Source organism: Artemia sp. Qi Xiang Cuo, chromosome 19 (assembly GCF_049724085.1).
Source record: "Artemia sp. Qi Xiang Cuo chromosome 19, ASM4972408v1, whole genome shotgun sequence".
Lineage (NCBI taxonomy): Eukaryota > Metazoa > Arthropoda > Branchiopoda > Anostraca > Artemiidae > Artemia > Artemia sp. Qi Xiang Cuo.
This window is the reverse complement of record NC_142812.1, coordinates 13,711,411-13,727,232: the sequence shown is the minus strand read 5'-3', so window position 1 is coordinate 13,727,232 and position 15,822 is coordinate 13,711,411. Positions and strand designations below refer to the sequence as shown.

Here is a 15,822-nt window from a genome sequence, read left to right as displayed (position 1 = left end):
TACTGAAAAAAGAATATATTTTCTTTTTACACAGGATCATACTTTATAATTTTGGTTAATTTCTAAGCAAACAGCAAGTAGTCAAACAGTCCGAATCACAAAATCAACACTGAAAATGCATAGAATAGACTCATACAACTGACCCTGAGTTTTTTACTATAAGATAATTTACAGCTTGAAGTAAATATATTAAATAACACGTTCTCAGAAGATTAACCGGCATTAATGAAAATAGAATATCTTTCTTTTTTCATTTTCAATAAAATTGAAATTTATACTTTTGGTTAATTTCACAGTAAACAGCAAATAGTCAAATAGAACACAACACAAAATCAACACTGAAAATGCATAGAATACGAGTTGTACAACTGACCCTTGAGTTTTTTCACTATAAGATAAATTACAGCTTGAAGTAAAAGAATTCTCACATACAAAGATCATAGTCGATCGGTTTTTAACACGTATGCATTGTAAATGAAGCTTGGGGTACATGTTCCTTATGTTTTTAACATTCAAAAACTTCTTTTCCAAAAGGAGATTAATGATGATAAGCTACAGCGGATTTTAAACGGATTGTTTATTGATTGTTAACAAATTTAAAAGGTTTTTTTTATTCTCCAGGATGAGCTCTTTGATGATATTTTAAATTCTTACTAGAGGTAAAATATTTCTTAAGTAAGTCACACTCGAAAGGTTTTCTTCAGTATGAGTTCTTTGATGATAATTTAAATCTGAATTAGAAGCAGAACATTTCTTGCATACGTTACACTCGAAAGGTTTTCCTCCAGTATGAGTTTTTTGATGTTTATTTAACTTGGAACTAGAAGTAAAAGATTTCGTACATACGTCACGCTCGAATGGTTTTTCTCCAGAATGAGTTCTTTGATGTATATTTAAATTGGAACTAGAAGTAAAACATTTCTTACAGACATCACACTCCAAAGATTTTTGTCCGTCATGATTTCTCTGATGAGCTGATAGCGTGCATGTCTGACTGAATGCTTTCTCACATATATTATATTTGAAAGACTTTTCTCTAGAAGGGCTTCTCTGATGTGTTTTTAAACCGCCACTTGAAATAAAATTTTTTTTGCATGGATTACACTCAAAAGGCTTTCCTCCCGAATGAGTTTTTTGATGAGTTTTTAACCTGACATTTTAATTAAAAGATTTCGTACATGCGTCACGATAGAATTGATTTTCTTTAGTATGAATTTTTTAATGAAATTTGAAATCGAAACTCTAAGTGAAACACTTCTTACATAAGTTACATTCGAAAGGTTTTTCTTCAGTATTAGTTGTTCGACGTTTATTGAAATCTTAAATAGAAGTAAAACATTTCTTACATACGTCACACTCGAAAGGTTTTTCTCCAATATGAGTATTTTGATGATAAGATAAAGCAGAGCTTTGGATGAATGTTTTCTCACATATATCGCATTTGAAAGGTTTTTCCCCAGTATGAGTTCTTCGATGAGTTGATAGATTGGATTTATGTCTGAATGTTTTCTCACATATATCACATTTGAAAGGTTTTTCTCCATTATGAGTTCTTCGATGACAAGACAAACCGAAACTTGACTGAAAACATTTCTTACATATATCACATTGGAAAGGTTTTTTTCCTGTATGAGTTCTCCGATGATCTGATAAGGAGGATTTATGGCTGAATGTTTTCTTACATATATCACACTTGAAAGGTTTTACTTCAGTGTGAGTTCTTTGATGAATTTTTAAATTGGAACTAGAACAAAAACGTTTTTTGCATGCGTCACATTCGAATGACTTTTCTCCAGTATTAATATATTGATGATAAGATAGGGCGCAGCTTTGGCTGAATGTTTCCCAATATATATTATATTTGAAAGGTTTTTCCCCCGTATGAGTTTTTTGATGAATAGACAGGTGGGATTTTTGGCTGAATGTTGTCTCACATATACTGCATTTGAACGGTTTTTCTCCAGTATGAGTTCTTCGGTGAGATGATAGGCTGAATTTCTGGCTGAATGTTTTCTCACATATATCACATTTGAAAGGTTTTTCTCCAGAATGAGTTCTTTGATGATCTGATAGATGGATTTTTGGCGGTATATTTTTTCAAATACATTACACTTGAAAGATTTTTCTTCACAATTAAAATTCTGATCTTTTGCTACATTATCTTCAGCAAAAACACTAGTGTTACTTGATAGCTCACGTTGATAATTGAAATTTAATTTTGCTTTTAGCCACATTCTTGTCACACCGGGCATGCTAGACGTTTCACATTCCACATGATACCGTTATCAAAGAATGCTCCCACAGGGAAAACTAAAATAATGTAAAATTTACTCAAAATAAATTATTCCTCTTTTGACAATTTTTACCTTACAGAGCTACATACATTAATTTCCGATGACTCTTCTATAGGTAATTAGTTTATAACAGTGAACATAAAACGTTATTCTGATTTTGTTACGAATTCTTCATTCCTTTGGTACTGAATAATGAGCCGAGGTATTTTTTATAATTGTTCCTTACGCTAAATTTTGGCTTTTAGTCCATGTTTTCTAAGAATCACTTGTGAAACCCAACACCCACTGAATTTGAATGAAAAAAGTTTTTATACCAGTTCGGTTATTTTAAAATCTTAAGCTTAAGGTTAGACATCAATCTGCTTAAACGTGGGTTCATCTATTAGATATTTCTATATGCTATCCATGGACTATATTATGTTAACTCTCTACTTTTACCAATTAACGCAGTTTATTCACACATAATACTGATATCAGTTTGTAATAATTTGCTATATTTTTGTTTTCTATATAGTATTTTAAATAATGCTACATAATATCAAAAGAGTTTGTCAAGGGTGGTCAAAACTATCAAGATTTATCTTAAAAGAAAATAACAAATTTATAGTTAAGATTCGTTTGTTTTGCATTTTCAAATGTCTTAGTTATAAAGAGTAGGTGACGTAATGTTTCCTCCTACCCTCTTTTTACTATGACATATGTGTTACCTTTTTTGGAAATTTCAAGATATTTTGAGACATCAAAAAGCAAAAAACATAATTTATGCTGGTTGCCAGATAGAAAAAGTGAAACAAGTCATAGAGAACTCCATCCACCAACAACACAAAATCTCCAAAATCCAAAGTTTTATAAAGGAGAGATAGTAAGTTAGGACCAAAGGATGCATATTAGAGACTCCAAGTAGAGGTGTTAGGCATGCTCTTAAACATTTACATTATCTTCAAAATCTTTTCAGCGAGTTCTACCTCTCCTCAATACCCCAATTTTTATGTTAATTTTGGTTTAGTTGTTTCCAAGAGGCATTTCACAATCACTGTCATATTTTTTTTACTATCAGTATTAATATTCTTAAAAAAATGTATTATTTGAAGCAAAAAAAAATTGTAACAAGTCATTTAATTATTTTTCACAGAAACCAGTTCATACTATATTTTTATAATTAATGAGACAGAGATAATTTTACTAAGAAAAGCAAGAAAAAAGAATCCATAGCAGGAGTCGGTCGCAACGATATGCGCAAGAAAAGCGATTCTAGTGCCTTTTCTATTCAAAAAAGTGACTATTCAGAGGCATTCAGAACTGAGGCACAGGAATTGCACAGGTCCTAGTCACTGTTTTTTTCTTATATTTTGTCTCCAAGAGAGTGCTCAAGTTTGGCTGTGGATGAGGAGGGTAAAATCCCAATATTTCATGCATTTTTTTTCTCTGATCATTCATTATAAGAAACAAATAGGAAGGTAACAAAATAACGAGATCATATTACTGCAATAAAACATCACATATCATAGGTTACTAACAGAAGGCAAATCCCGGCCCACAATAACCGAGTGAAAAATATACTTAAATAAACTCATTTTTCTGAGTAAAATCCAATATTATTCAGAATAGAATCCGACTCAACAGTGGTTACTGTTGGCCACATATAATAAAACAATGGTTAGAAGTTACGAAAAAAAATTCAGAATTTTCGTAAGAGTCTGAAATCCTTCGAAAATGGAACCGATTCCAAAATAGTAAAACTGATCATTCATGGCTAAAAGTCTAGAAAATCGGAACAGCAGTCCGCCCCCCCCCCATCTCGTAAGTCACCTTCGAAGTAAGTATACAAATAACAATGGGGGGGGGGGGGTAAGGTAAAAATAACAATTTTCGACAAGGTAGTGTATCTTACGTCCATATTATCACTGAAAAATTTTGGGGTCAATAAAAGGTTCAAAAACATATTTTTATTTGTTTAATGTCGCAAAGTGTATTTTTCACTATATTCACTTTTTCGATGCACATTTTAATGTGCTGGGAAAAGGCAAACTTTCTGAGCTTATCATCAAGGGTTGTCATTTTCTTCCTTCTACTCTTTTTTTTGGGTGGGAGGGGGGGTCAAGACTTACAGAATTCTTTTAAGATTTGATATAGGGCCCTTGTCCTCCGTCTATGCGAGGACTTTAAGCTCCAGGCTGTTTAATTGGGGCGAGGGAAGACAATCTTGCAACTAGCTTGGACCGATATAATTTAATCCTAGTTTTACCAATGAATTTAAGACCATGTAATTTTACATTACGGTTTCTTTTTACGTAAATTTACATTACGGTTTCTTTAGATTGGCGACGGTTTCTACATCGATTTCAGTTTTTTGAATATATTAAATCAAATGGAGGAAAAAAACATATTTCAATTTCAATAAAAAACTGATAGTGCGTGACTAAGAATCTTGAAGTTGAGACTTAACAATAAGAGGTTGATGTGATTAATTTGAAGGGTGCAAAACCTAGCAGCTGGGAGAGGGATCTTCCCAACCTCCCGGATCCCCCAGTCTACCTGAACAGGTTTAAGGGCACAATCAAAAGCCTGTGGTGATAAATAAATACAAAATTATGCAAAATTAATCTTTTTTTTATATATTCCTGTGGCATATTGCCATTACTAAGTTCTATTAACAGCCTGCTCTACAATATGTGACTGCAAAAAAGTGACTTTAGTGACAATTAAAAAAAAAATGACAAGCTAAAATAAATGTGACAAAAAGTGATTTCGTGACTGCGGGCGAACTTTGCCATAGCTTGGCTTACTATTTATATGTTGGAAAAAAAAAAATTCAACAGTTTTCGATAACATACACCCTTTTGAAAATATGGACACACATAGTATCCTTTGATTTAGTTTTACACTTCCTTAAGTTTCTCTGAAAACTAAGCTTAATGCAATTCCTAAAAACTTGTATCAATGCTAATTTCACAAACTGGATACACTTACACTCTTTTGAATTAATTCATTTGAAAGAACAGAAGTAGCAATAGTAGTAGCTCTAAAATTTTCAATTCAATACTCTCGGACGTTCCCGACATGTTGCCAAAACATTTTATTAGTAACTAACATATACATTATACCGTTTTATTCAGTTTTAAAAAATCATAAAGTTTCCAAGAAGAGATATCATAAACAACAGACTGTGTTGCACCTTTTCACAATGCTAAAAGATAGTTTAAGTAAATATAAAATCTTGGATCGAAACACTAAAACCGAAAGGGAGCAGAAAAACAATTCACCAAAAACTGAATAAGGAGCATAAACTTTTAAATATAAATAGTCTTTTAAGTTGCTGTTTTCAACAGTTAACATTCAAGAATAACAATTGTTATTTATGTTCGTATTAACAGTAAAAGTCAATCTAGAAAATAGATTTTTTTTAGTAATATCAAGAAAGAGCTTGAAACATTGATATGGCCGTTTTCTTATTTCTCATGCACTATAAGGGCATAAGAACAACGCTTACGACTGTTTAAAAGTGCAATTAAAAACTTATAGATTCACATATAATTCATGTAATTACCTTATAAGACATCATAAAAATTCATAAATACTTTATACGTTAATGATGGTGTGGGCAAGAGCGTGGGAAGCTTATGAAGTTTATCTAAAACCCTTAATAAGACTTTTAAATTCCGTCTAGAGCCCTCACTCTCAAAGCAGTTTCAGTAGGCATCAATAAAATGATCTTTAGAAAAATATGAAAAAAAGATTCAAAGCAGATTCAATGGATGCCATTTATTATTATTTTTTTAAAGTAATTTCTAGAAACATTTTTGGGAAAAACTCGGAAAAAGAGCATTAAACCTGATGAGTATTCTTTCTCTTATTTTTCATTGCTAAAGGAGCAGTAAATATAGCAGATAATTAAAATGGATGATTAGAACCGTGAGTACAGGGAATTCTGACCCCCCCCCCCTACTACTCTATTGAATTGTTGAGATTTGCTTTATCATTGATCATTTCTAGACAAGATCCTAATTTGTGTTAACAATAATTGAGCTTAATCATTGTTCAAATTTTGGGCAATTATCTACAATAGCTTGCCCTATTTAGGAACATAGTAATGTCTAAAGACTGAAAACAAAATTTTCAGCATTTCTAAGAAGAGCATGCCCTTAAATTGGCATGGAAAAAAATTAATAAATAGAATCGAACAATATTAATTATTAGAGATATTAGAATAGAACAGTAATATTATAAATCAAATATTTAGAATAAAGAAATAGAAACAGAAGTATACAATTGAAATCCCATTGTCAAAAACCCTGTGCTAGAGACTAGCACTTCTCCACTTTCAACAAAAAAGGAAATTTATTTTTCCTTCTTATTGATTAATTCCTTTTTTGTTAATTTATAAGCTTATACTCTGGACTAATTATTCGTTTGCGTTGCACCCATTTTGTATTTTGATTTGTTTCTTCATCTTCTCCTTCCTGTCAATCCTGCAACTAATGCACTTAGGTTAGCTTTGAGCAATACAACAAACTAAATACATTTTAAATATAGTACTAAATATGACAAAATCAATAAATCTTATGATAAGTTGAAAATTACAACAAAATTCTACATTAGAAAATGTCAAATGATAGTAAAGAGTATTGATTTAAAATAAAAGCAAGCAGAAATAAAGACTAATAAAGATACAAGACAAGGTTTTAAGTATAGGCTATAATAACATTAACTAATCTCTGTTACTTTTTGAAAAGTGTTCTATTACACAGTCGATGTCTACCTCAATATTTTGGTGAACGTTTATAATGGTTAGTCCTGTCAGTGTAGATTCCTGTCAGTTTAGAACTCTTCTTTTGTATTTCCTCTTCTATTCATCCTAAATTATTCAAATAAAGACCAAAACCGTCAAAAAAATATCAACTCTAATAAAGATGCCATTTTTCCTTCTTATCGATTGGTTCCTTTTTTTATTTATTTTTAAAAGCCTATGCTCTGGATTAATTTATTGGGTTTCGTTGCACCCATTTTGTATTTTGATTTGTTTCTGATTTTCTTCTTGCTGTTAATACTGTAACTAATGCAATTAGGTTAACTTTTATCAATACAACAAACTAATCCATTCTAAATATAGTACCAAATATGACAAAATCAACAACTTTTAGAATAACATTAAAATAATATAAATTAGGCTTGCCTACATTTGCAATCAAAGGATCGACTATAGCAGAGGTTTAAAACCTATACCGTAAATATTTCAAATACCATTTACATTTATGGATTTGTATGCAAGATAACAATAGACTAAAACCCATTTTCAAAATAATGGATGATGGTTTAGATAAAAATTTATGTTTCCAGTCTTCTAGCTTGAAGACAATCCATTAATGGCTTGTTTGAGTTTCAAGCTCATTTCTCCAAGGATTTGAAAATTTAATATTCCATCTTAACACACAAATGTACAAGAAAAAAAAGAAAAAAACATACCACCGTCCACATTAATACTTGGCTCCAATTTCAGAGGCTGGCAATTAGATTCAGGCTTGGAAGATGCTTCTGTGGAAAAACTCTTCCCTTGCAAAACTTCTTCTTTCGGCAACAAAAAAGGATCTGTACTTTCAAACAGGTTTTCATTATCATTTGGTAGTGCATCTTCAAGATCTAAAGAAATTTTATAGCTAATTTACTTAGAGATTTGGATTAATGATTTAGTGATGGGTAAAAAGTTTCAAAAAGAAAAATTTCCTTTCTAAAAGAAAACTTTCCAAAACTGTTATAAAAAAATTGATTCTATAAGTGGTGGGTGACAGAAGATGATACCTAGATTTTTGAAAACTTTCAATAGACTTTGCAACAATTTGAGGCTGCTTTTTTGGAGCCAGTTTCCTTGGTTAAAGCGGAAATCTCACAATTTTCTTATTTAGCACCATCTCCTGCAAACAAAAATTAGTTCTAATAGACATAAGAGAGACAAGACTAAGAGACATGAATCAAATGGAGTTCTAATTTAATGAAGGCGGATCAAGGAAATTATTTCTTATAACAAATGATGCCGGCTGTGACAGGAGCAAGCTTTGACACCTTTTCAAAAAGTCTGAATTTAAAACTGGACTCAATCCTCCGGTCCCAGTCTCAACTTTCAAACAAGCTTGATTGTATAAACGCTGAGATTATGCAGCTGAAAACACACTCTTCTTCACGCGCTAATACAATCGCATCCTTTTAGCAGGATTCTATTCTTCAAAAGGCTCATTTTGATGAGCTTGAAAAAAAAGTACTGGACTTTGAAATTAAAGATAGACAGTTAATTATAATTATTCAGGGTTTACCGTCCGAACGCCCAGTCAAAATGCCAAATTTATTGCTGAATTTCTTTTTGAAAAAACAGTGAGCCTAGCAGCTGATAGTGTTCATGTGACAAAATAATACGGTCTTTCTGATAAACTAATAAGTGGGGTTGCCGTACGTAGAAGGCCCAAAGCAAGACCTGTCCTCATCTCATAACGCAATGAACTTGAGATCCAAAGCATCCTTAAATCTGTTTCGAAGTTTGAAGGATCCTGGATACGCATTACAACAGATCTACCAGCAGTTCTAAACAACCTTCGCAGTAATCTTCTAATTAAAGGAAATGATTTAAGTGAAAGAGGTGATGTGTTAATGACCCGGGTTAAACGAAGGGGTGAAAAATCTGGCTAGGAATACAAAATGATGCTAATCTCAACTGGAAGAATATGAATAGTGTCTAAATATTCTTCTTCAATTATGTAGTGCGTTGTTTATATAGCTGTTCATATCAGTCTTATACCAGAATAAGATGCACTGTAAAATGATCCGTCTATAAAGAGGAAAGTCGCGAGGGTTTTTCCATCCAGTATTTTTAATTTTATTTAATTTTTTTGGCATCAGCTTGCTGTTCTCAAGGTTTCTTTTTTGTTCTTGCTGTGTGTATTTGCTATGTTGTAACTGAATTGGTCCAAGAAAACCACAATGTATGTATCTTGGAAATGTACAATTCTGTCATCTCTGCCATTTCATGTTGAGTGCATGTCACCCCAACCTAATTGTAAGCCCGTAGAGTTCGAAACATCAGAAAAAAACGATTATTTAACTTTCAATGAGAATTAGTGGACCATTGCTGGAGAGAATGAAAGATTTTGAAAAAAAAATCTGCTTAATCTGAAGGATTTTTACCAGTAAAACACCCAAATAACAGAAGTATATGATGAATACTTATCTAGCTTCCCGTTTAGTCAAGATTCATCAGTAGGCAATTGTGGTAGAATTTATGGTGGGGCTCTGAAAATGGCTTTCGCTTATTACCAAAGTTTACTTGGGAGTTTGGATTCTATTACATCGCTTTTGCATAATGATAACATTGTCATTTAAGGTGCATGTGAAACTTTTCTTATAAATGGCAGTGAAAACCTTGTAAAATGTGTTTTTTTTCAAAACTGCAGAGAGGCGGTTACCATGGAGATGGCGCTGCTGATGTGGATTTTAATTGCTGAAGTGTATTACATGGCAATTATCAACATTGAAAGAGAGGAGCCATGTATCAGCCCAATTCCCAAGAATTTCAAGGTTCTTTTGGTCAGATTGCATGTCAGAGGGTGCAGCTGCTTTACCAACAAGTTTTGCACTTTACTGAAAAAATACAAATGAATGTAAATAGTCAGTTCAATATACATAAGTTGACATTAATTCCTGAAAATGCTAATAATAATTGATTTATTAAAGTAATGAAAGGGATAACAATAAAATTTTTTTTTTTTTAATAAATTGCAAATTATGTTCTGGTCGTTTTGAGTTTGAAGTGGTTATTTATTGTAATTTCTGTTCGCATTGGGTTTTATTTATATATAGATTCTGATTTTTGGTAGCTTTAAGCTTGGTGGATTATTTGATTTTATTTTGGCTCATTTTTGGTCTTATGGAGCTCTTTACTTTTCTTTGAAAATAATTATTTTGTGGAAAATGTTTTTTAATTAGTTTCTGTTCGTTTCATATTGACACGATCTTTTCAGGGAAAAAGAAAATAATAGTTTAAATCTTTTCGGTTTTTCTTTAAGAATTTATAGTTTGGCTTGCTATTTGTATGATGGAGACAATTTTTCGACAATCTTTAACAATATAAACCCTTTTAAAAATCTGGACACAAATAGAAGTGTTTAATTTAGTTTCATACCTCCTCTAGCTGACCAAAAAAATAAAACTTGATACCATCCGCAAAAAAATATATCTATGTTATTTGACAGCTTGGATACACTTAAACCCTTTTGATTTAGATAAATTTTAAGAGAAGAAGTAGTTATAGAAGCAGCCCCAAAGTTTGAACATAATATCCTCATTCGTTCTTTGGATACTGCTGAGATGCCTTATTGACAATCAGCATACACATAATGCTTTTTGATTTAACCTTAAGGGAACATTCATTTTTTAAAACATAATGGGCGAGTTGGATAATTGTGAGGCTTTGACCTACGCAATAGCCCTAGATATACAGTTACAAGACGGTTCAGCAATGCTGAAAAAAAGGGCTATCTTAAATTTTGAATGGAAGTGTTTGGACAATTATGAGATAAAGAGGAAGGCTGATTGCCCTCCAATCACTTTTTACTCTTAAAACGGTACTAAAACTTTAAATTTCCAATCAAATTAACTCCTTGAAAATATCAATGATATTACTTAATATGATAGAGCAGCGCTGCCTATGATATTGCTTATATGCCCTTTTTAATTTAATTGAAACTCTCCCTAAACGTTTCAACTTAATGCTCTTAGTCTCATTAGATACAGTAAGTGTAGAATTAGTGTCAAAAGAATAAACATAGTGTCTTCTGGCTAGTTCAGAACCTTTCACAACTTAACCTAAAAGGTCTAACTTAATAATGTAAGCCGTTATTTTGATATTGCTTTGTCACCCGATTGACAATCTATATGACCATAGTTCGTTTTGATTTGCTTTAGCATCCGCCTAAATATTCCTTGAAGGTTTTACCTTAATACTCTAAGCTTATGTATTAGCAATATTTGTAGTAGCATTAGTAGAAGTATGTACGGAGCACCTTTTTTTCAACAAACCCTTCAACACGAGATGAAATGTTTAACTTAATACCACCAACCGGTCCTGAAGCATTGCTGATACGTCCTCTTGACAACCTATGTGGGCATAGTGTATTTCAATACAGTTACAATATTGCCCAAAATTTATTTCTTAATACCCTTAGGTTTAACAGTAGTAGTAGTAGTTTTGGTCAATTGATCATCTCCCTTACCATTTCCTGAAAATTCCAAATTAATGTACTCAGTCATTCCTGAGTTACACTCTTTTGACAACATATATACACATAACAGGTTATGATTTAGTTAAACACTCCCCTCAACATTCCCTGGAAAACTCATCTTAATACCCTTCGTATTTTGGGAAAGTAGAAGTCAAACATGCATACCTTTTCTCAATAACATATAGGCTACTATATGTAAACAATGAACAAACTGCATAACCTGCAGCCCCTGCCTGAGGCCTCGGGAGGGGGGGGGGACAAACCCAAACGTATAATTACTGAACCTTTCAACAGTGCTGACAAAAAATTGTCTCAAAACTTTGTTTGGATGTTTGTTATGGAAAATGTTGGGCGTGGGGTGAGAGGGGTTCTCTCAAATTACTTTGACTCTTAAAAAGGGAACTATAACTTCAAATTTAAAATAAAATGAGACCCATCTGAATTTAATACGACCATCCATTCCCTAAAAACCTTATATGCCCCCAGGGCATAACTTAAAGCCCTTACCCCAGGGCTCTGGGGGGTTGTACCGACCCTGGAGGCATTGTTATATGTTCTTTGGACTATTTTCAACCAAATTGTCATCGCAAAATTTCAATCAGATACATTTGATAAAAGGAGCGGTAGATGGGGGGGGGGGCTATTGGACCTACATCACTACTGACTCTTGAAAAGGAACTAGAACTCCCAGTTTCAACCAAAACAGCCACCTCTAAAGTTTATACAGTCATCCCTTCCCTAAAAACCTTAAATGCCCCAGGGGTATAACTTACAACCCGCACCCTCAGGCTCTTGTGGTTTAAATCAACCTCAAAGGACTTGTTATAATATCTTTGGACTATTTTGAATGAAATGACTGTCTCAAAATATCTATTGGATACATCTCGGGAAAACACGACGTGTTTGTGTGTGCGTGGGGGGGGGGAGTTGGCTAAGCTCTGATCACTTTGACTCTTAAAAAGAGAACTAGAACTTCTGATTACCAATCCCATGAGTCCCCTCTAAAGCATATACGACCATCCTTTCTGTAATAACCTTATATGCCCCCAGGAAATAGCTTACAACTCTTGCCCTGAGAGCTGTAGGGGAAGGGGGTTGTTTTACTCACAGATATAATTTACAGACCCTTCGGCTGAGATGAACAAAATTGTTCTGTCCAAATTTTGATTGGAGGTGTTAAGGCAAATGACGGGCGTGTAGGGTTGGGCTGTTTTTTCTCGAATCACTATGGCTCTAAAAGAGGGCACTATAACTTTCAACTTGAAATCAAATGAGCCCTATCTAAAGTTTATACGACCGCGCATTCCATAAAAATCTTATATGCCCTTTAGGCATAAGGTCCAACCCTATCCCCAGGGCGCTGGTGGGTTGTTTCAACCCTAGAGGCATTATTATATGTTCTTTGGATTATTTTAAACAAAGTCACTATCTCATAATTTCAATCAGATACATTTGGTGAAAAGAACGTCGTCGGGGAGGGGGAGAGAGGCTAATTCACTTTCGACGCTTAAAATGGAACTAGAACTTCAATTGTAGCTTCTTCTAAAGTTAAACAACCATCCCTTCCATTAAAACCTTAAATACCCCATGACGTAACTTAGAACCCTCGCCCCCAGGCTCTGACGGTTTGTATCAACTCCACTCTTAAAAAGGATACTAGAACTTTGAATTTCAAATCAAATTAGCTAGGCTACTTTAAAATATCAATGATATTACTTGCTATGATAGAACAGCACTACCTATGATATTGCTTATATGCCCTTGTAATACATGCATGCGTATAATTTTTTTGTTTAATTGAAAATTCCCCTACACGTTTCAACTAAATCCCCATACTGTCATTAGTTACAGTAACTGTAGACTTAGTATCAAAAAATACACATAGCGTCTTTTGGCTAGTTCAAAATCTGTCACAACTTATCCTGAAAGGTCCAACTTCACAATGTAAGCCGTTATTGTGATATTGCTTTGTCACCCTATTGACAATCTATAGGATCATAGTTCGCTTTGATTTGCTTCAGCATCCGCCTAAATATTCCTTGCAAGCTTTATCTTAATACCCTAAGCTTGTGTAGTAGCAATAGTTGTAGTAGCATTAATAGCAGAAGGTAAGTATCACCTTTTTTTCAACAGCCCCTTCAACACAAGATGAAATGTTTAACTTAATACCATCAACCGGTCCTGAAGCAAAGCTGATACGTCGTCTTGAAAACCTATGTGGGCATAATGTGTTTGGCTGAACGTAAGCGTTCAAAACTGAAAAAAGTGCATATTCGTAATCTACGTACCAGATTTACCTATTACCGACTTTCTATACATGCAAATTAAGTTGTTTTTAAAAAGTCTTCATTTTAGAAGAAAAGACACTTAAAATCTCAAAACGATCCACAATCCAAAGGTAATAAAAATAGTTCAAAAATTGCGACGGGTTATTGCTAAAACAAACATATATATATATACTTTATGCCCTGACCGCACGTCCTGTTTGAAACAAGAAAGCGGTAATTACAAAACCCCACATCTACACAGCAATTCTGTCAGTTCTTAGTTTGGTGGTCAGTTTCAAAACTTCTTATCTAAAACCCATTATTTCCAAACTTCTTCATAACTTATAATTTGTGTTGTTGCATTTTTAATTTCTTTTATAAAAATAATTCCTAAACAAGATCCTAATTTGTGTTAAAAATCCTAATCCTAAGCCTGTCAAATTTATCAGCACAGTGGTTCTAAAGGACTGAGAACAAATTCTGAGAATTTCTAAGAAGAGCATGCCCTTAAATTGACATTTAGTAGAAACAAAGTACACAAAACAGCAACCCTCATCGTCAAAACCCTTTACTAGAGACTTACAGTCACTCACTGTCAACAACAAGGACAATAATTTCTTCTTCTTATTTATTAGTTTCTTTTTTAGGTATTTTATAAGCTTATGCTCTGCGCTGATTTTTCGGTTTCGTTGCACTCATTTTGTATTTCCATTTGTTTCGGCATCTTCTCCCTGTTGTTAATCCTGTAATTAACGCACTTAGGCTAGCTTTGATCAATGCAACAAACTAAATAAATTTTAAATATAGTACTAAATATGACAAAATCAATAACTTTTATGATATCATTATAATAATATCAATATTAGGCTTGTCTAAACTAGGGGTGCTTGGATTTTGAGTTTGAGGGGAGGGGGGAAAGAATGAGCCAACAAATTATGACATATAATCTACATTAAACCAAAAACATACCCTTAGCTGGTACCATTTATATTGTGGAATCTGTATATAAGACAACAATAGACTGTAACAAATCTTCAAAACGTTGGTTGAGAGTTTAGAGAGATATTTATATTTTCCAGTTTTCTAGCTTGAAGACTATCCATTAAAAGCATATTTCAATTTCTGCCATATCTTCCCAAGGAGTTGGAAATTCAATATTCTATCTTGGCACACAAATTTACAAGAAAATAAAAAAAAAAAAAAAAAAAAAAAAAAAAAAACATACCATTGTCCACATTAATAGTTGGCTCCAATTTCGGAGGGTGGCGATTTGGTTCAGGCTTTGCAGATGTGTCTGTAGAAAAAGTCTTCTCTTGGAAATCTTCTTCTTTAGGTAACAAAAATGGATCAGAACTTCCAAACAGACTTTCTACATCATTTCGTAGTGCGTCTTCAAGTTCTATAGAAATTTAAAGCTAATTTATTCGAAAACTCAGAACAATAATTTAGTGATAGGTAAAAACCTTCAAAAAGCGTTTTTTTTTACTTTCTAAGAGAAAACTTTCAAAAAAAGTTTAAAAAACCTTAGGACTTTGATAGTAAAATATTTCGAAAAGATAACGAAAAAAATCTTGCAGGATTGGTGGACTACCTGGGTTTGTCATAGCAAAATTCAAGACTTTATGGCAAATTACAGTAAGCAAAGCAAAAGCTAATTCTTGAACGTGGTAAAAAAACAAATAAAAACAAAAGTTTTGGGATGAAAACGCAACAATACCTCAAATGCTTAACCTTTGTAGAATCAAAAAGATTTAAAATTTACAAATTTTATTATTTTTGAAGAAGCCTCAGGAAGCTATTTGGATGGCTCCCCCTTTAACTTAGCTATTTTAACATCAATGCAAGAAAAATGTTTTTTGCATTTAGAGTACCTGTCCCCTCTTTAGCAAATTAAAAAGGCGATTTCAAATCTAGGAGAATTGTAAAGCAAAGTTTAAATTATCAGGCACATCACCTCGAGCAGGGGGGCAAATCTGGCACTATTTTTAGATTTTAATT

At 32.9% G+C, this 15,822-nt stretch overlaps 2 protein-coding genes across 8 annotated transcripts in view; both read right to left on the bottom strand.

The window, feature by feature from the left end:
• LOC148940519 (uncharacterized) overlaps positions 1–15,822 on the bottom strand; it is a 134,015-nt gene that overhangs the window by 94,882 nt on the left and 23,311 nt on the right. For 5 of the 7 annotated variants that reach the window (XM_089105562.1, XM_089105565.1, XM_089105559.1 and 2 more), the window contains 2 exons: positions 15,050–15,223; positions 7,758–7,931 (listed from right to left, as the gene is read on the bottom strand). In XM_089105562.1, the coding sequence (XP_088961688.1) occupies positions 7,758–7,931; positions 15,050–15,223 (348 nt within the window). The remainder of the gene's footprint in view (positions 1–7,757; positions 7,932–15,049; positions 15,224–15,822) is intronic. The other 2 variants (XM_089105563.1, XM_089105564.1) reach the window with 1 other exon arrangement.
• On the bottom strand, positions 1,321–2,252 carry LOC148940520 (uncharacterized). The gene is made up of 3 exons (XM_089105521.1): positions 2,111–2,252; positions 1,904–2,066; positions 1,321–1,744 (listed from the first exon to the last, which is right to left on the bottom strand). The coding sequence occupies exons 1-3, from the start codon at positions 2,250–2,252 to the stop codon at positions 1,321–1,323; spliced, it is 729 nt and encodes a 242-aa protein (XP_088961647.1).